This window comes from Larus michahellis, chromosome 2, assembly GCF_964199755.1.
Source record: "Larus michahellis chromosome 2, bLarMic1.1, whole genome shotgun sequence".
Lineage (NCBI taxonomy): Eukaryota > Metazoa > Chordata > Aves > Charadriiformes > Laridae > Larus > Larus michahellis.
Window position 1 is genome coordinate 115,411,931 of NC_133897.1, and position 19,460 is coordinate 115,431,390.

The 19,460-nt window shown below is 41.6% G+C and overlaps 1 protein-coding gene across 50 annotated transcripts in view; it reads left to right on the plus strand.

The window, feature by feature from the left end:
- EPB41L3 (erythrocyte membrane protein band 4.1 like 3) overlaps positions 1-16,174 on the plus strand; it is a 149,623-nt gene extending 133,449 nt beyond the window's left edge. For 9 of the 50 annotated variants that reach the window (XM_074576729.1, XM_074576751.1, XM_074576727.1 and 6 more), the window contains 11 exons: positions 388-441; positions 2,495-2,530; positions 2,692-2,757; positions 3,245-3,436; positions 9,381-9,503; positions 10,033-10,422; positions 11,487-11,618; positions 12,057-12,155; positions 13,364-13,444; positions 13,710-13,826; positions 15,084-16,174. In XM_074576729.1, coding sequence (XP_074432830.1) covers positions 388-441; positions 2,495-2,530; positions 2,692-2,757; positions 3,245-3,436; positions 9,381-9,503; positions 10,033-10,422; positions 11,487-11,618; positions 12,057-12,155; positions 13,364-13,444; positions 13,710-13,820 — 1,284 coding nt within the window. In that variant the 3' untranslated portion in view covers positions 13,821-13,826; positions 15,084-16,174. Of the gene's footprint in view, positions 1-387; positions 442-2,494; positions 2,531-2,691; positions 2,758-3,244; positions 3,437-6,796; positions 6,872-7,274; positions 7,377-8,121; positions 8,851-9,380; positions 9,504-10,032; positions 10,423-11,486; positions 11,619-12,056; positions 12,156-13,363; positions 13,445-13,709; positions 13,827-15,083 lie in introns of all 50 variants that reach the window. The other 41 variants (XM_074576753.1, XM_074576752.1, XM_074576716.1 and 38 more) reach the window with 16 other exon arrangements.
- Positions 16,175-19,460: the final 3,286 nt, after the last annotated feature.

Sequence of the window (19,460 nt, forward strand, 5' to 3'; positions counted from 1 at the left end):
TATAGGAGGAAAAGTTTGTTTAGAAAAATATTAGATTTTTTTTTCCCCATTTTTTTTAAAGCCACCTGGCTTTCTTAAGAAAAAAAATCTGCTATTCAAATAACACTTTTCCAGTAATGTTTTGTTTGGCTTATAAATTTGTTCCAGTAAAGCCATACACTGTGTACAGTACGCCTCGAGTCTTCCTCTGAGTCTGTTCTGTTTACTAATATAGCATTTTTATTTTGCTTCTTTGACTTGTGCGTGGTTTGAAAAGCAATGCTAATGCAGTTCGCAGGGATGTTGAATTTAACAGCTCCCCCGTGTGAGCCGTGTGTACTGATGAGCTGGGTTTATTCTTTATTCCTGCCTTCCTCTTGGGACCCGGTTACTTGTCTAACCCAATAGACTGACAGTGAGCAGACGGATACTGCGGCTGATGGTGAGACCACTGCCACCGAGGTTTGTACAGTCGCCGGCACCCAGTTCTGGCAGGGGGAGAGCGTTTTGCCTCGTCTCTCCCTGACCCTGAGTGCCAAACCGCATGTCTCCCGCGGCAGCTCAGGACCCCTCTCTGCGCGCGTCTGCATGTGCGAGAGCTTTGCTCGGGGAGTTTTCGGTGCTCCCTGCAGGTTCCTCTAGATTAGACATTCGGAAGAAGGTCTTTACGATGAGGGTGGTGAGACACTGGAACAGGTTGCCCGGAGAGGCGGTGGAGGCCCCATCCCTGGAGACATTCAAGGCCAGGCTTGATGAGGCTCTGAGCAACCTGATCTAGTTAAAGATGTCCCTGCTTACTGCAGGGGTGTTGGACTAGATGACCTTTAGAGGTCCCTTCCAACCCAACACATTCTATGATTCCTCTTATTTCTTCCTTTGGTTTGGAAATTGGCAGGCCTCTGTGCTGTGCAGGAGGCGGGGTGGTGGCAGCGTCACCCACTCCAACTGGGAACAGTCATGCTGGACAGGTTGTGCCCTGGGTTGTTCAGTTTGCTTGTTTGCTCTTATCATCTGCAGCCTGTATGAGATGGAGGGAAAGAGAGGGGGAAAAGCAGTATAAAGCAGTTTTCAAATTTTCTGAATAAAGGTATTTCCAGATTATAAACACCAAAGTGTTTCCGTGAATGTAATTTCACGTGTCGTCTTCACGTATTGACACCAGTAGTCCAGGTATTGCCTTCATAGGAGGCAATTTTCTCCACACTGAGAAGCCTCATCTCCACAACACGGTGTACAGACTGAGCAGGCAAATTCAACCCTCTGTGACTCCAGTGAAGTGCATATAATGCTTTCATAATTAATATGGTTGCAGCTGCAAACATGAGCTGAATTTGATCTGACATCTGGTGGAAGATAGATTTCAGTAGGATCTCATTAATATTTCAGACTGTTAAAAGTACCGTCAAGGAAGAATTCTCTCTATGACGCGTCAGGGCAATTCGGCCTCAGCTGTAAATAGAATGGATTTGAGCTGAGTTATAAAGTAATCAACAGATAAAGATTTTCCCATGGGTCATTTGACTAATTAGGACTATGTGAAAAATTAACAATGAAATAGTGGCACGAGCATTAGAAGAAGCCAAATGGAGCCACAACAGAAAGTCTGTTGAGATGAGCCTGGAGTACAAAATGCTTCGAAGTGCCTCTTGCGCTGTATGGCTTCAGGCCTTGAGCCATACAGAAAGTAAAACATAATCCTAAACCCATGGCATTTAAAAGGCATGATAATCTCCCTGTCCTCCGTCTTTATTTTAGGGGAGAAGATTTTGTGGTCCTCAGTTTTCCTTCTGGATACTTGATTTTCAAAACGTGTGGTATACTTGCCATCTGAAAACTCAGCCCTCGGAAAGGGGGCTGCTTTGGCAGTCCATATTGCATTGCTTTTGAAAATGTGAGCTGAAGTGAATTTTGAGCTGAAATGTGTGCAATTCCAGAACACCACCGCTGCAGATAGATCCTGAAAGAATATATACAGACTAAATATGAAATAAAACTATATAAATATGGAAAGAGACCGAGGTTAAGGAAATAATATTTTTAGCACATAAAATGTGCTTCATTCTGTAGAAAGTGTTGTGGGTCGTTTACCTGTGGTGAGTTAATATGAAGCTTTGCCTGTGGCCCAGCAGATGCCATATGTTTAAATTCTGGGATTATGGGCTTCCAAAGAATTTGCTGTTGCCATGTGGTCCAAAACCAGCCGCAGTCTCAGTGAGAAGGTCCAACAGCTGCTCTCTAAATAGAGATTTATGAATATGGGGCACACCAATGATATTTATCAAAGGAAAATGTTTAATACTCCCCCATTCACAATTAACAAGTTTGCTAAGAGGGGCCTTGCTCTGCGTCAGGAGAACCGTGCAAAGTCAACCAGTGTGTCTACGCCTTCTCCTGAAGACCTTAACGTAGAGAAAATGTGATTTTAACCTAGCGCGTTCCTCTCACTGGTTTTTGTAAAGCCTTTGGTCATACAAGTGGGTAAGGTGTTGTTTTCCAATCTTTCTCATGCTGGCAGTCGGATCAAGAGGAGGACGGAGATCTAAAGGCACAGGTACAGAAACCAAAGGCCCAGATGTTGCCCAAGTATTGGAGGTGTTCACCTCTCTCAGCATGGTATTGTTGGTTCTCTGTGAAGAAATGTGTAGAAACAGCATTTTGTATCCTTTCAATACTGTGTCCCTTACCTTTCCCTTTCTTTTTCACTTCTTTCAGAATAGTCTGATTAAGCGAATACAGGGTGAAAATGTGTATGTCAAACATAGTAATCTTATGTTAGAGGTTGGTATTGGTATATACCAGTGCATGTACGTACATGTGTGTTAGTTTTAGTGGTAAACTGTGAATCTGCACTATGATGCATGAACTGTGTATTCCCACCTGCTAATAAATTAAATAGATTTTTTTTTTCCCAGATTATGATGACTCCTCTAACTTGTACTATAAATATATATATATATGCGTGCACGTATGTGTGTGTGCGTCCACGCGCATATATGTATGTTGGTTTGAAGCCTCTTTATCAGGTGTAAACAATAACGATACGATTAAGCTCTTTACGAGTATATTTATACTCACTTGTACGAGATATGCTATGCTGTTATCTCTCAAAATGCCACATTTTCACAGAGTGTTGTGTTAGTGCTGTGCTCCCCGGCTCCCTGAGATGTTACCTCCCTCTTTACTAACCAAGTTGTGTGTTTTGGCTCTAAGATTTGGTTGGCTTAGGATGTATTACAAACTGCTCTATTCTTTTAAAACTGTCCAGGACCTAGACAAAACCCAGGAAGATCTGATGAAACATCAGACCAATATAAGCGAGCTGAAACGCACCTTCTTGGAAACCTCCACAGAAACGGCTGTGTCTAATGAGTGGGAGAAGAGGCTTTCCACATCTCCCGTTCGGCTTGCAGCGAGGCAGGAGGAAGCTCCTATGATTGAACCACTAGTGCCTGAAGAGGTCAGCGTGAGCTGAAAGGCTTCATTACGTATTTGTCTATTCGTTTTTACTTATAGTAGCTCTCAGTAGATTTAGAGGCTGTAGTTAGAGGCCATTCCCCACTTGCAGGTCCTCCCGTTTTCTCAGGACTTGGCCTCTAGCAGTAAACATACGAGGAGGAACAGATACCTTTTATATATATATATACACACATATATAATATATATAGTTAGCGTATGAATTTCATCGTAAGCCACATGGCAGAATTGGGTCTCTCTGAGGGTGCAAAAATGCAGGCTTCCTTACAGGTTGGGTGAGCTTGAGGAGGTCCAGCCATGCGTGAAAGGAACCATGGAGGTGATGGAGAGAAAATTTAAATAATGGTGACTGGTTGGGAGCAGCGGTGTAGCAGGATGGATCGGGGGTGCGGTACCAAGCTTGACAAGAAAATACCAAGCAAAGGGCAGCACTGTCTCAGTCTTTGAAGACGGGGAAGAAATGATGATGATAATTAGACCTGCTTGGCCAGTTCCATAAGGGAACTGATAGTTGCTGCAGTCTGCAGGATATCGTTTTGTTGAAGACCCAATGCAGATTGCTAAGCATGTGCATTTTCATGCAGTGTGCATGCGTGAAAAAATCTTGCTTGCTGTGCAGTCTTGCAGTGCGTGCAAGAAACTTGCCAATTAAAAAACTGCCTTTTATTTAGTTTGTGGCTAGATAATGAGACGTAGAGTAACAATGTAACATTCATGTTGCGCTAAAACACACAGATCTTCAAAAAAGCAGACAGCCTTGGTTTAAATCCAGTGAAGCAAAAAGAAATATGCTGTGTGGTCTGCATGAAGATTAATCTTTTTATTCTGTTGCGGATGGATGTCTGGTTTCTGCCTTGCAGGAATCATCTTTATGGTTACTTGTTTGTAGCATTACAGACCAGTAAGTGGTCATAAAATCTGCTTCTGTCCCCCCAGCACTGATGTAATGTTGTAAGGAACTCAGCAAAAACTGGCCTGAGAGTGTAATTCAGAAGAGTCTTATGCTTTCCCACCTTGGAGGTTGGCATTGCAGACACACAGCTCTCAGGGGAAGGGAATCCCTGGAGGTGCACAGACACCACGTGTCAACTTCTCTTAGGGAAAGGGATGTTGCCAAGAAAAAAAGCCCCAGCTCCTCTTTTCCCACATTATACCCATCTAACCAGTGGCTGATAACTGGCATCAGACGTGCATTAGAATGGCCACCAAGTTGGATTAAAATACCTAAAAAGCAGACTCGGTTACCTTTTGGAGGAGTCTTAATGTTGCTCCTACTGCCCTTTTCAGGAATCGTAATAGACCCTAAAACCATGTTCGATTGTAGTTGAAAATACGGGTTTTCTTTCTTAAAAGTAAAATTGTAAGTGTAATAAACTGAATGCATTTAACATATTAAAGATGTAAGGTGCTGTTGAAAAGGGGGCAGCTGGCTAGCTGAGCCTCAATCAGAAGAATCTGGGTGAAGCAAACTTAAAACCACCTCACTTCGTCCCATGTCCTTATGGCTTTAGAAATTAATAACAATTTTTAATTAAAATGCCCAAGCAACAGCAAAGCATTATACAGTTATGTAGGCTTCACCCTGAGGAAACACATCTGAATTTAACCATTCATTTGGAAAGGAAAAGGGCAGGAGTTATCTTTATCTGATACCACTTCTCCTACTGGAAGAGGACTTGCTCAAAGGCAGTATCCAGTTACTGTATCTTATATACATCTAAGTAAATTGCAGCGGTCCCACAGAATCTCATCCAAAGGAAGGTGTTTTTGTGGAAAAATGTGAGTGGATTTGAGCTATCAGAGCCTAACTCTGGGGTGACTTCTGGCACTAAAGGACTCCTGCTGTAGATAACATCTGACCATCCTTTTTGGTCCTGCTGAGCGGGGTGGTTTCAGTTCATGGGTCCTGCTGAGAGAGGAGTCTGTTAGGGAAAAAATGAAGTTGTGTATAGGTCAAAATCAGCACCTTGATGTCTACTGAGAAACATGGAGGCAGTCAGGATAGAGAGCACTGCGTTATGTAGTAGCTTCTTCTAGTCAAAGAAGTTACATGTTTAACTTAAAATATACACTTTAAAAATTTATTCAGTGCTGTTACCTGTAGCTCTTTAATATAATAAAACAAGAGCAGAAGGGAACATACGGCTTTTCAAAATGTATGCTTTGAGCATTTGGCACCTGTGTGTGTTCAGTCAGTTGGACTTTAAGCCTGTTTAGTCACCAGTTGGTTTCTTACAATAATAGGGGAAATACTTAGGTTTTCTTCAGTTATGAAAAATACAGTTTTAAATATCTGCCATAATGGTGAGCCAGATAGCTGCAGAAAATGACCCATCAAATTGACAAACTTCTTGACAGTGTGTAGTCTGACCTGTATTGGATTAAACCAGCATTTTAGAAATAAAGAAGTTATGCGTCTCATTGCAGTCAGGTAGATGAGTCGTTTCTCCCTCTCTGTTTCTAGTTTTGTATCTTTCTGTAAATGTCTACCTTTCTTCTTGAGTACATGGAGTATGTGTATTTAAAACAGTACCCTTTTATCATGCCGGTCAGAGTACTTCCATTGGCATGTCTAATGAGTACACTAGCCATTGAAGTGGGTAGAAAGGGTTTGGCAAGGAACCTGCTTTGCTCTGCAGGGGCTTACTTGCTCCGGTCAAAGGCAAAAGGTGGCCAAGCCCAGAAGCTTGGTTCAAAAGGCTTAGGAAATTGAGTCTTATCAACATTTAAAATTTTCCCAGTTGGTGAAGTTGTGGAGATACTCTTAGCATTGTCACGGCATTGGGAAGGCATGGATGGGATAGAAGTGAGGAGGATTTTGGTGTCACACTATATTGATCATACAGTAACAGTTAGCTTCCTGCATCGGAAAAGGACTCTGAGACCTCTTGTAAGGGTCAAAGCAGAGCTGAAATCTTTGGAGGACACACCTTCTGCCTGCTCCCTGCAGCGAAGGCTGCAAACTCAGGAAAGAGCTAAAGCCAGGGTGAAGGTGGAGGGGCCTGTTCTAGGATATTGATGGAAGCCCTGGAAGTTGGCACCAGACACAGTTAAGTGAATAATATAAGGTGAAATGAACACAGTGCGTCCACGCCTGGGTGTTATTCAATTTACTGTTTTTCCTGCTACACAAACAATATACTCGTGTCAGCATTCATCACAGAGACACTGATTTCGCTTCTTATTGGAAACCTCTTTGCTGTAAAATTATTCTATTTAATTCTGTTTCCTAGTTTACCATGCAATTAATAATTTGTAGAGCAGAGAAATATGATGAGCTATTGTAAAGTAAGTGGACTTTATACCCTCCGTTTACTAAAACCATTTATTCCCCTGACATTAGACCAAAGAAGAAAGAGAAAAATCAGAAAAACTCATATTTTTGCAGAAGGGAGGTACTACATTCGTTGAATTTCAGGTAAAAGCAAATAATACTTTCTTGAAATGCAGTCAGATAGGCTGGCAATTATTTATTATTTTATTATGGTTTTTCCTTTCCAAACCACTTTTTTTTTATTTATTTTCTTAAGTTCCAGAGAGAGATGTAATCTGGGGGCCAAATTCTGAGGAATGAGTCCCCTCCAGAGCTTATGGCTTCCTAATAGAGACTGATTTCTCTGCTAGTTAGAAATCTACTTGCACGGTGCTGTTTGTGGATGTTGTTTGCAGTTGTGCATGCATTTCCAGCATAAGCTTCACTGAGAACGTTATGGTGAATGGGGCACTTCTGTCATTAGAATGAATTTCCTTTATACTGTCAAGTGAATTCAGATTGTGCTGAGTGATGGTGAACTTTGTATTCTTATTGGTTTTTCTATTAGCCAAGTGTGATAGAGAAGAAGCTGCAGGAAGGAGAATCTGCTGGCACTTTGGTTACTTCTCATCAAATCATTATCCAGAAAAGTATCCCATCATCCCTAGAGGTTATTTTTAATTCCTTCGATTTTAAACTACCACCTTTGCTTAGTTAAATGCAGAAGTTACAGTCTTAAGGTCAACTAAGTGGATGCTGATTGCATAGTCAAAGCGAATCACATAGCATATTCGCATAAGGAGGAAAAAAGATGCTGCATTAAGTTCGGTTCAGTATCTTTAGCAGTATGGCGTTTACTGTGTTGTACTACTCAATTTAAACAACGCTGAAGGGGGTTGATGTTACTCTAATGAGAACAAGGAAATTCAGTACAGGCTACATCTACGTATAAATGCATACTGTTCTAAAACCGCATCAACAGTGTGTTTGTGCCAAATGGGGAACCGTTGAATGGGCTTATTTGCCCTATTTTTGTAATTTGTTTTTGACTGTAACGTTATGAACCATTGCAATATATGATTTTTAACCTCAGAATTATTCCAATTATCGTTTTAAATGGTGCACTAAAACGCTACCCTGCTTCAAATTACTACGGAAATAGTGTGGCAAAAGTAATATTTGTGTCCACATTATTTGGGCCTCTGTGGGGAGGGAATCTACAACGGAACTATGCTTTGCCTGAGGTGATGCTGTTTATTTGTTTGATAACTGCTCTAAGAGGTACAAGGGTAAAAGTTATTATATGATTTCAGAAGTGGCAGCATTGGTTTCTTAAAAGTCTTCATACTTTAGTGCTCCTGAAGTACAGCTAAACCTTCAGTTATTCTAATTTAGCTTTTATATCTCAAATATAGGGCACTGAGGATTGGGTTATTATAGACAAAATACCCTCTGAGGTAGTTGATGGTGAATCGAAAAAAAATCTGGCATACAAAGTAGTGACTGTGAGCAGTAAAACTGCCTTTCCACCTGAGATATTAAAATCCAGTACCATTCTAATGCAGAGCTTTGAGGACTTGGAAAGTGAAATACAATCCAAAGAGGAGAATAAGCAGAAAATGTTCACCCTAGGAAAGTCCTATGATACCGTATCTGGGAAAATTGTAACCATGGCAAGCAAAGCTAAAGAGGGCGAGAAAACAGTACAGCCTTCAGTAGAAGCTTTGCAAAAAATGGAAAGGGAAGTGCAAGAATCTGTGAAAACCATTCCGGTAGTGGCTGAGTATGAAATCCTCGAGCCTGTCACTGATGAGAAAGCCAGGCGGGGATCCGACGTGCAGAGCACGAAAAGAAAGCTGTCCGACTCTCTGACACCCATAAAGGAAGCAGAATCTCAGTTGCAAAGTCCGGAAGAAGCGAGTTTGAAAAAGACCCTAAAGATGGACCAGGATTTGCAGTTACATGGTACACTGGGAAGCTTGCAGCTTGGCAAAGCAGAAAAACACCTTGGCAGTGAAGCTCTAAAAGCAGGGGCGTTTGCCCGGAGAGATAAGAGCCTGTCTGAGTGGAGATATTCCAGAGAACAGCCATTTACCATTGCTACTGCTCACTATGTTACCGAGTCGTCTGCATCAAAAGTAGTGGTAACAAGTGGCTTTGACTTCGTGCCACGGTTTAAAGATTAAAGCATGACTTCTTTTAGGCAATCCCCTCACGCCACCCTACCTTTCGGTTCTCCTGCTGCCTGGCTTTATGTTGACAGCAGCCGACCCAGCTTATTTTTTTTCCCCTCATACTTTGAATCCGTCCCACGGTCTGAAGCAGACATTATATAAGGCTTTCAACCTTTCCGGTTTATTTAAAGATCCGTGTTACCGAAGTGTAGTATTGCTGCTGTGGCTTGTTAATGAAAGGAAAAAAAAAAAAAAAGGTTTGCTTGAACCAGCAAAACGCCAACGCTAACAACTATGCTTTGTAACTCTTGCTTACTACAGCCATTATGAATTTGCACTGATTTATTTTCCCATTCTTTTCCTGTTTCCAACCTCTCCGTGCCCCCGCAACCTTCTCTCCCGTTCCTCTGTCCCTGCCTCCGGTTTTGGTAACTAGTATGTCTGTGCGTGTGGGTCTGCCTTTCTTCCGTGTATGACTCTGCATTTCTTTGTCTACTTAGACTAAACAGTCCACCGGTGAAAAAACCTTGGACGGTTCAGACATCTTCAGTTTAATAGAGTCCGCCAGAAAACCGACTGAGTTCATAGGAGGGGTTACTTCTACTTCGCATAGCTGGGCTCAGGTGGCCGTTTGATTCCCTCCATCAGCCTTACGATTGCACACCGATTACTTTTGCTTTTCTTTTGTTTCCTGGTTTTGTGCATTAACTCGGGACCTGTATAACTAATGCATGTATTCGTGTGCCTTTTCCTTTGTTACAATACACTGCAACAGAAACCTCACTGGAAAAAAAAAACCAAACAAACCCAGGTTTTCCCTCATTTCACTTTGTTTTGGTCATTTTGCAGGGTGCTGTATTTTGCCTTTATACAACTCACGCAAAAATACCAACGAGAAACACACTGTGACATTTCTCTTCACTTTTAGAAGTTGTGAATCTTGCTTTGTTTTTCATTTCTACTATTCTGATAACGTCCTGAGGATGCAAATCCCATGCAGCGTGAGAGAAATAAGTTGGCAAAATGTAATACCCATTTTTTTTATCTTTATGTTCACAGTACATTAAGCTGGGGAGCTGTTGCAGGCAGTCTTGTCTTTGATGAGGGGGGCTGTGATGCTGAGCGGGGGGGGTTTATTCTCTTTCCCTGCAGAGAATAGACACGACGACATCTCAGGAGGTAACTTCCAGTGAAACGAAGCAAGCCGCTCAGCCGCATCAGGATACGGTGAAGAAGGTTGTACAGGAGACTGTGGTTGTCGAGGAGAGACGCGGGATGAATGTGCATGTGAGCGGGGATCCTGCTAAAGCAGCCGGACTTGCGCTGGATGCCCAGGCTGAGGCGGCGTCGGCGGTGGCTGCTGTCGCCAAAGGGAAGGAGGGATCTGCTGGGACTGAGGGGGCGAAGGAGGAAAAAAGGGAGGAGGCTGGGAAAGCCCTAACCAAACTGGAAGGAGTGGCTGCTGCTTCGTGTGAGCAGGCGGAGGAGCACGGTACAACAGTCCACCTTTCAGAGTCTTTGGAAACAAAACCTCATTTTGAGGTAACTCGTTCTTAAATCGGTCGTGTCTGTGCTGAACTGTAAACGTAGGCAGTAGCGGACTAAGTTAATTCCTCTCGTGGAAAGCCAAGTGTACCAAGCTTGTATGATTGCATCTTTGCAGCAGGCAGTTTGTTTCTCCTCTTATTTCCTCCTTGCATGGCACCTTCAAGGCTTGTTGCTGGTTTCCATTATTGGCAAAATGCTGTGCCTATTTTACCTAAAAGCGCTTTTCATGCTACAGAGAAATACCTAATTTGGTGACATTTTATGCAATGGATTAAAAGGATTCAGCTGGCCTTCTCTTTGGGAAAGTCCATCAAGATTGGCAAAGTTCATGTGTCCTCAATGACAGAAAATATATTGGTTTTTCTATGCCTGGTACAATTGTCAATAAGTTTCCTGTGTCTTAAACAACCCAGGTTCCTTATCTTAACCCCATTAGCAGATTTTCAAGAACTGTAATGCAGAGGGGTTAAAAAAAAAACCTTGTTCTTGCTCTTTTTTCTGAGAGCTGAATGGAAGACTAAGCCTGAATAGGATGATTCATTCTCTTGTCATTTTAAGAAAATGTAGAATCACAGAATAGTTGAGGTTAGGAGAGACCTCCAGAGGTCATCTCCAACCCCCCTGCTCAAGCAGGGGCACCCAGAGCCAGTTGCCCAGGACCATGTCCAGACGGCATTTGAATATCTCCAAGGACAGAGACTCCATAACCTCCCTGGGCAACCTGTGCCAGTGCTCGGTCACCCTCACAGGGAAGGAATGTTCCCCAATGTTCAGAGGGAGCCTCCTGTGTTTCAGGTTGTGCCCATTGTCTCTTGTAGTGTTTAGATCTTTTTTGAAGTTTGTTTTCCTGAAATCCAGGATAGTGGTAAATGTTGATAGCATTATATACATGTAGGTACCACTATAACAAAGTGAATTTTCTCTTTTGGTTTTTTATAAACACAGCACTTTTTCGTTGTTCCCCTGCCTTTTCCCAAGAAAAAAAAAAAAAAAAAAACATCCTGAGAAATCCATGAGCTTTGCTAAATGTTCCAATTCCTTTTTTTTTGTTCATGCAGTCACCAGTTGTGAAGACTGAGACTATCAGTTTCAGTAGTGTTTCTGCTGGTGGGGAAAACCTTGAAATTTCAACAAAGGAAGTGCCAGTAGTCCATACAGAAACAAAAACCATTACGTATGAATCTTCTCAGGTAAGAAATTCTGCAAAAGCTAGGGTCTAATTTAAGATGCCCTTAAGGAACCCATGTTTCTTCACCCATCTTTAAGTGTATGCCTTAATGTCAACTGTTCTAAGCTGTTCAAGTATTAAGTATTAGCCTGAGGAGGATGTACGTAAGTATAGCTTACCTGAGGGTGACTCTCATGTCCTGGTCTAGGGCCTTTTGAGAACATTGATGAAAGTACAGACTTGAAAGTCCAGCTTCTCATCTGTCCTTCCAGAAGCGAAGGGGAGTCTCCAGATGCAGAGAGAAGTACTGACACATGGTCTCACCCTTATCGCAGTTATTTCCCTGCCAATAGGTACTCACTCTATCAAAAACTGAAGAAATAGGGAAGTTCAGCCAGTCCAGTTCTTGCCTCCCTGTGCTCAGGAGCATGTTTTTGATGACTGGTTTTCTCTTTCCTAGGTGGATTGTGGTGCTGACTCAGAACCGGGGGTGTTGATGAGTGCACAAACTATCACATCTGAAACCACCAGCACTACAACCACTACACATATCACCAAAGTGAGTCCTCAGAAAACAGAGAGCTTTTTTTTCACAAGGGTGTATGTTTTCTTAACTTCAGTTCTACTATTTATTTTTAAAAGTGGACACTTGCTTATACTCTCAACAAAATCTTGTCTGTTTTGGGTACCTGTCTTCATTCCCATGTCTTTGGCTATACTGGCTTCATTAGGGCATCATCCAGGGACTTGACAGGAGTCCTGAGAGTCATAAACCCTTAGGGTATGTCTGTGCAAGCACAAAACGTTGCTGTGCAGAGACACTTGTGTTAGCTACAAATACTGTCTGGACCTGGAAGCAGAGTAGCCACGTTGGCATCATATGGTAGCCAGGAAGGAATAATTTGGCTGAGCATAAGGCTCCATTGACATGACTATAATGCCTTTGAGTCCTGAGCTATTATCCCTGCATGGTGTTGAAAGCACATAGTAAATCTGTATCATGTAGTCATAACAGGACAAGCAGCCAGCTCAGACACTGCGGCTGCATTGCTGGGTGGTACCCTAAGGCACCTGCCCACAGCCAGACAAAAAGCTTATGGCTAGACAGAAAAATGATGTTGGTCTTCTAAGTTCCAAGATAGCATCTAAATAACAGTTCCTCCCTAAGCAGAAACCCTCTGCTCTCCCACCAGTACTCCCTGAGGACAGGATTTCATTTTTCTGTAGCCAAATTCACCCTTCAGTAGATGAGCTGCAGTTGGACTTAACTAGGTCTTAATATGAGCTGTCTGTATGTCCATTCTTTTCTTCATGGGGTGAGTGGGATGAACCCATTAAAAGATGGGTTGACGTGATGCTTAGTGACGTGGTTTACTGGTGGTTTTGGCAGTGTTAAGTTGATGGTTGGACTCAGTGATCTTAAAGGTCTCTTCCAACCTAGACAATTCTATGATTCTATGAATTTACCATAAATACCTGCCATACATACAAACATCCCTCCTGACACATGTGCAGATTGATTAGAATCATAAAATTATCTGTGTTGGAAGGACCTCTGTAGGTCATTTAGTCCATTCAGAGCAGGCGAACTTCAGAGCTGCTCAGGTTGCAGTTCAGGGTTGTCCCCTCTGCGCACGCTGTTCGAGATAGTTCAGTCCAGTCACATCTGGGTTCCTGCACTGATCAAGCTCTGGGCGATCATTCCCTGGATGAGTAGTAGCACTCTTTAAAGTAAGTTACTGACATGCATTTGTCCCTCCCATCTAGACTGTGAAAGGAGGCATCTCAGAGACAAGAATTGAAAAACGAATAGTCATCACAGGAGATGCAGATATTGATCATGATCAGGTAAAATCTCTAAGCTGCTAAAGGCTATTCTGAAGACTGCCAAAGAGAACGTTTCTAAACATTGCTTTAAAAGATACTATATCATGCTGGCATGCCTTAAATTAAACTGGATTAGTAGTTAAATCAGTGATGGTATATTTCATATTTTAATCATTTTCCTCATTTGTAAATTGTGTAATATCTCATGAATCTCTCCACCTTGCTACTGATCATGCATGTTCCACCTCCTTTTTGTTTTTGCCCTTCTGTGGTTTCCTTGGGATAGGCGCTGGCTCAGGCAATTAAAGAAGCCAAAGAGCAGCACCCTGACATGTCAGTGACCAAAGTAGTGGTACATAAAGAGACAGAAATCACACCAGAAGATGGGGAGGATTGACCACAGGTAAGAGGACTAGATGATTTTCCTAGGCATTGATTGGGCTGGCATGCTGCAACGGTTGTTTTCCTACCATAATTCACCTCTAACTCTTCGCTTTCTCTCCCTGGCATTTGCAAGTTGCATTTGTGCTGGTTATCAGTTCTGGTGTTTGAATGTAAACCGCATTCAGCCCTAAACGTCTTTCTTCATTTAGTGGTGCCAGCTGGAGAAAGAGAAACTGCTCATTTGCTTTTGTTGGCTCTCTGGAAAGTCCTCATTGTCCATGCTTTGATAGAGTCTAATTTTCTAATTCTAAAGTCAAAAAAAAGTCTGTTGTCTGCTTTTATATCATTTAAGAACAAAGATAATTTGTTCTTAAAGGTATGCGTTTTGTTTAAAAATGCCAAGGGAAAAACCTACAGCCGCTTTTTAAATGTCACGTGCGGATAAGTTACATGTTAAGCTTTAATTCCGAACTTGCAACGATGTGATCCAACTTGCTTTTGATTTTTCTTTTAAATCCAGTGAATTAGCGTGTCGGAATTTGGGTGTCTTGGCTTTCTTGTATTTGGAAGAACATTTTATGTTTTAAAGCAGCATTGTTTATCAGGATGAGATGATAATGCAGCTTTTCCCGTGTCAAGCTTTTTTTCAGTAAAGGCATGCTCTCCAATTGTGGCTGGCTAAACAGACGTCTTAATATTACTATATTTATTCTGTGTGCAAAAACATGTCATGCATACTAACCTGCTATGCAAAAGCCGTTAATGCCAGCAGCATTGCACCAATTGCTTTGAATGCTGTATGCAGAAGGGGAAAAAAAAAGCTGCTTGTCTGGTTTGTTTAAATCGATAGCAGCATTTTATTCTTAAAACAATAGATATTCCCTGGCATTCGGTGTAAGTAACAGAGTATGAAGCACAGCACCTTCTGAAGCTGTTTTGCTCTCCTGCCTTTGGATATGCAGAACCTAAAGAAAACTGAATTGCAGTGTCTGTTATTTATTAGGGAGATGGAACCAGTCACTGAGGAGTGAGTAGCTGTGATTCTTGTGGTATTCTGCTAATTGCTTCAGAGACAACGCAATGTGGCTTGCTTAAAAGTCTATTGATGTCACGAATTCTTTCCATTCGCATCAGTGGACTTTGGATTTGCGCCAAGTTGCTTATACTGGGGTGATGCTGTTTTCAAATAGCTTTTGTTAAACGAACAAATTGACAAAAACCTCTTTGGCAAGAGAGTAGTTGCTTCAGATAATTAACTCGGTTCTCTCTCCTGCAGGAATAACCTAAATTGCATATGAATCCAGACATACACACCAGTAGGAATACGAGAACCTATACGGAGTCTCAGTTCCAACCTGACTGACTTGTATCTGTCTATGGAAAATTTCAGTACAGAAGAATCGATCTTGACTGTTAATAAAGAAACTGGCAGAGATACCTTCCCATAGAAAGCAATCTGAATCAGCAGCAGTTAAACAATATTGCATGAAGCAACGATAAAATTACAGAAAAGCAGCATTTTTAATTTTCTTAAAATGTCTAAGTTTTCAGCTATACCTGCACGTTCATAAACAATATAAACAGTGATCTCATGTAACACATAAACAGTTCATGCCTTTCACAGTTTATGAAAGTCTAAACAAATTAAAATTTGTTAGGTGGCAAGCCTTTTGTTTACGGATATTGTAAATGAAGATTACCCCCCAAATGCTAGAAGCTGTATAGGTACTGTGTATAATGTTTTACCACACATTAGATGTGCCAATAACACAGTTTATTCAGTAAACAACTTGAATCTTATATTTGTTTCAGCTGGTTTTATTACTGCCCGATAAACAATGACGAATCTTTACTCTTATCAAAATATTTAAATGCTTACAAAGTGTGCTTTGTATACCTGACTGAATACCTTATGAGGTAGTAATGATTTTAGTATATTAACTTTAACGATTTTTGTCAGCGTTGTTCAGAGTCAGCTTCCAGTCACCCTTCACAGATCCTAACCTTGTAAATTATATGTAGTTATTTTGGAGAAGAAAAAAAAAATCTGTATTTTACTTAGTTTGCAGCATTAGAAAATTATTAATCTGAAATAACCGTGATGGTTTTCTATTGATTTCCCTTTTGTTCTCAGAGGAAAAAATGAAAAAAAAAAAAAAATCTGTTTGAGAATCCGGTCAGCATTTACTATCTAGTTCAGAGTCAAGCCTTAACCTGTACAGAACGTCCACTGAAAACTCGTTAGTGTCCAGCTATAATACCCACTGAAGGGATAGCGTCCATTACACTGTCAGCTGCATCACAACACATGGTGAATGTATGTTTCTGCATAGTGAAATAAAAGTGGTAAATGCATCCAAAATCGTATTGTTCTGTGTCTAAAAAGCACCTAGTGTTTTTTAATGCTCAAAACCGTAAGTTACTTTCGTAAGACACCACAGGTTTTCCTCATCTGCACAGTAGACACGTTTTGTCTTCAGCGGCTGACACTGCACTGTGCAGACAGTTGGAGTTAGCGCAGCGTCCGAAGGGATGACAGTGTTCACACCTTCGGGCAAGTGATGTTTGCAGAGGAAAAGGAGCATTTGGTTCCTTCTGTTTTCTCTAGTTGTGTTACTGTTTCACCGAGTCTAAATGAAGGATTTTGTGGTTGCTTAGAAAGTAAAGGCCAGTAGCGCTTGATTCAGATCCACTCTCTTTTTGTACTTTTGCTCTGAAACATGGATAAAATTCTCTTTAAAACTGTACTTACTGTACAGTTCCTTTTTCTTGCTCTTTTGCCACATCCCGTTGACGCTCCCCTGGTAGTTCGAAAGAAATCTGTAACAATTAATTAATCCTTCTATCTGTATTTCCTTGCAGGATTGAAAGGAATGGGTACAAGCAGACTTTTCAGGACATAAAGGGCCAAATTTGCCCATCATTGTTTACACAGGGCTCCCTCACATTGAAGTCAATGGATTTGGCTTCAGTGGAGAGCAGGATTTGACCCAGTGACTTATTAATAAATGTTTATTTTCTTAATTTAGAAATAAAAAATAGTATATATAGAGAGAATAACCTGTAGATAATAACTAAAAGTAATATCCCAATGCTTTTAAAGCTTTGCCCTTAGTCTCTAAAACGTCTTCCTTCCACCAGCCATTCTTCATGCCTTTAATCCAGAGTGCTAACTATGTAACTCCCCCTACCGCCATCATTGCTCACCTCTCGCCTAAAGACCAACGCAAAGATTACGGTCTGCTGTGATCTTTGATTGACCTCTCCTCCTCCTGGTCCTTCAGATGTGTAGAAGAGCATCTATGTTCTCAGCCCCCTCGGTGACGGTAGGCTCAGCTCTCTGGTGCTGCCAGCGCCCGGCGGCAGCCGGGGGTGGAGGAGGTATTCGCCCTGTGTCTCAGCAGACGACATGCCAGGTTCTCGCTACTGCATCAGGAGTTTAAAAATAGACTCTGAAGCCATATTGATCTTCCCTCAGGTGCCCCTCATGTTGTCAGCTAAGAAACAGCATTGTATTACCTCAGAGAGACCGAGGCGATTGCACAGCCTTCTCTCCAGAGTTAGCGTTATATTTTAGCATGGCTTGAGGAGATTGTACTTTGGTGATACTGCACAGTATGTACGCTGTCTAAAGATATTGTATCGTAAGAAGTTAGTCTCCTTGGAAAGGACACTCACAGCTAAGGTACGGCCTAAGCGTATGCAAACTATGAGGAGATGAGAGTGGACAGGCAAGGACATCTCAGTGCCACTGTTGGCAGTAGACCCTTGTTTGGGGGATGGTTCCTGGAAGTGATAGCTTTGGTTTTTGTTAGAAACTGTTTCTTGGGTTGTCTGCCTAATGCTGTGCCACATGAAATAAAGAACACCTGCCTGTTTCTACCAACCATCTTTTGTCTCCGTCTCTTCTCATTTATTGTTGGTCTTTGTCTGGCTTCTCGACGTTAAACAGCTTAAAAAACAAACCATCAAACATTGTGTTACTTCAAAGCACCATTACCAACGCAGACACCAGTACTGGGGACAGCCTTACTTGTTACGACTGGAGTCACAGCTTCCGCCCTGTGAGACCTGGGTGCCCTGCACCATTGCGGGGAGGGACCAGGATGGCCAGGCAGGGCTTTGCACGCCAGGGAGGTTGGGCGTAGCAAGCAATCACAGCAATTGTGACCATTACAGATACAGAAAGAATGAATACATTGATTTGGCATTGTTAAGGCAGTTTGGAATCACTTAACATTTATCCCTCTGAAGGTTTTTAAGGCTGTCTCATCACAAATGGCAAGTAATGCTGTTCTCTGCCCAAGCATGTACAAAAAAATTTAATGGGCCTCTAAATCCAGATATTAGATCAAAATGAGGGTTTAACAGCTTAGTCTTATTTCTTCCCAGAGCAGATGTAGGCAGCTGGTGAGGTGATGTGGCTCACCTGTACAACAATTTGTGTCTGCCGAACTTATTGTTCCTTATAAATAGTTCTCCATGGCAAATAAATTGGACATCGAGTCCAGGCTTCACCCTGGCAAATCTTGCTGCAAATTTCTTACCTTAACCCAAAATAGTTCCATCAGTTAGGACCACAAGGTCCATTTACAGGCTTCACCTTTAAATCTTCCCTCTTCACAGGTAATAAGAATGAGGTAAAGAAACGTGTTCCCCTTTTTTATAAAGGAGCAATAATGGCCAGGTTCTGCAGAGCTAGGAACCAACTTTAATTTTTAATCATTTTTCCTAGTCTAGTCCATTAAAAGTTTGTGACCTGCCTGAGGCAATGCTGAGATAATGTTGCATGATTAATTTTTTTTAATGTTTGTTGAACACACCAGCAGCACATAGTATATACTCTTAACTGTATTGCCCAAACAAAATCCTGCTCAGACAACCACGTGTTTGATCAAACTGGCTGGCATCATTTTTATATTGTTAGTTACCATACAGTCAGAGACCCTACACAAAAGACTATCTCAAATGAACAAAGTTCAAACTAATACCAAAAGAAACACTATTTTCATTTGACTTAGCTATTACAAAGCATTAAGAAGAAAAGTGGTGTTTTTCAAGGTAAATACGTCCCAAACTACAGTTCACTTTTTGAAAATTGGTCTGAGCTCTTTTATATTGTTAACTTTAAGGAAAATCCTTAATTGGGCAGTTTCCCATTCCCAAGTCTTAGATCCATATTCTTCTGAAGTACATAAAAGAGTAACACTTGTCTAATGAGAGGAGATTAAAAACAATTACTAGATTCTCTTCTTTCCCCTCCCCTCCATTGCAGGAAGAAGCAGATACTTGTTTTCAGGTATTTTTTGATGGTACTGAGCCTCCTTCAGTTGGCTCCACTGATCTAATCTCTGGAGATGCCTTTGCAATTTCTTTTGCTCCTGAAACCCACTCTCTCTAGTTACAGACTTTCAGTGTTGATGTTTTTTATGGCTATATGCTAATGAAATGACACCAAACAAACTCCCCATCAAGTGGAATAAGACCAAAGTCCTCTCAAACAGGATCTGGGAATGGATGAACATGAAGAAATGCTTCCTGTGACAACAGGAGCTGAACTGGACCTCCTGAAGTCCTGTGTAGATCCCAAGGTATAGTGGTGGTTTCAGGTACTATGGATGGACTATGAGATGACTAGGGGTGGACTAATGGA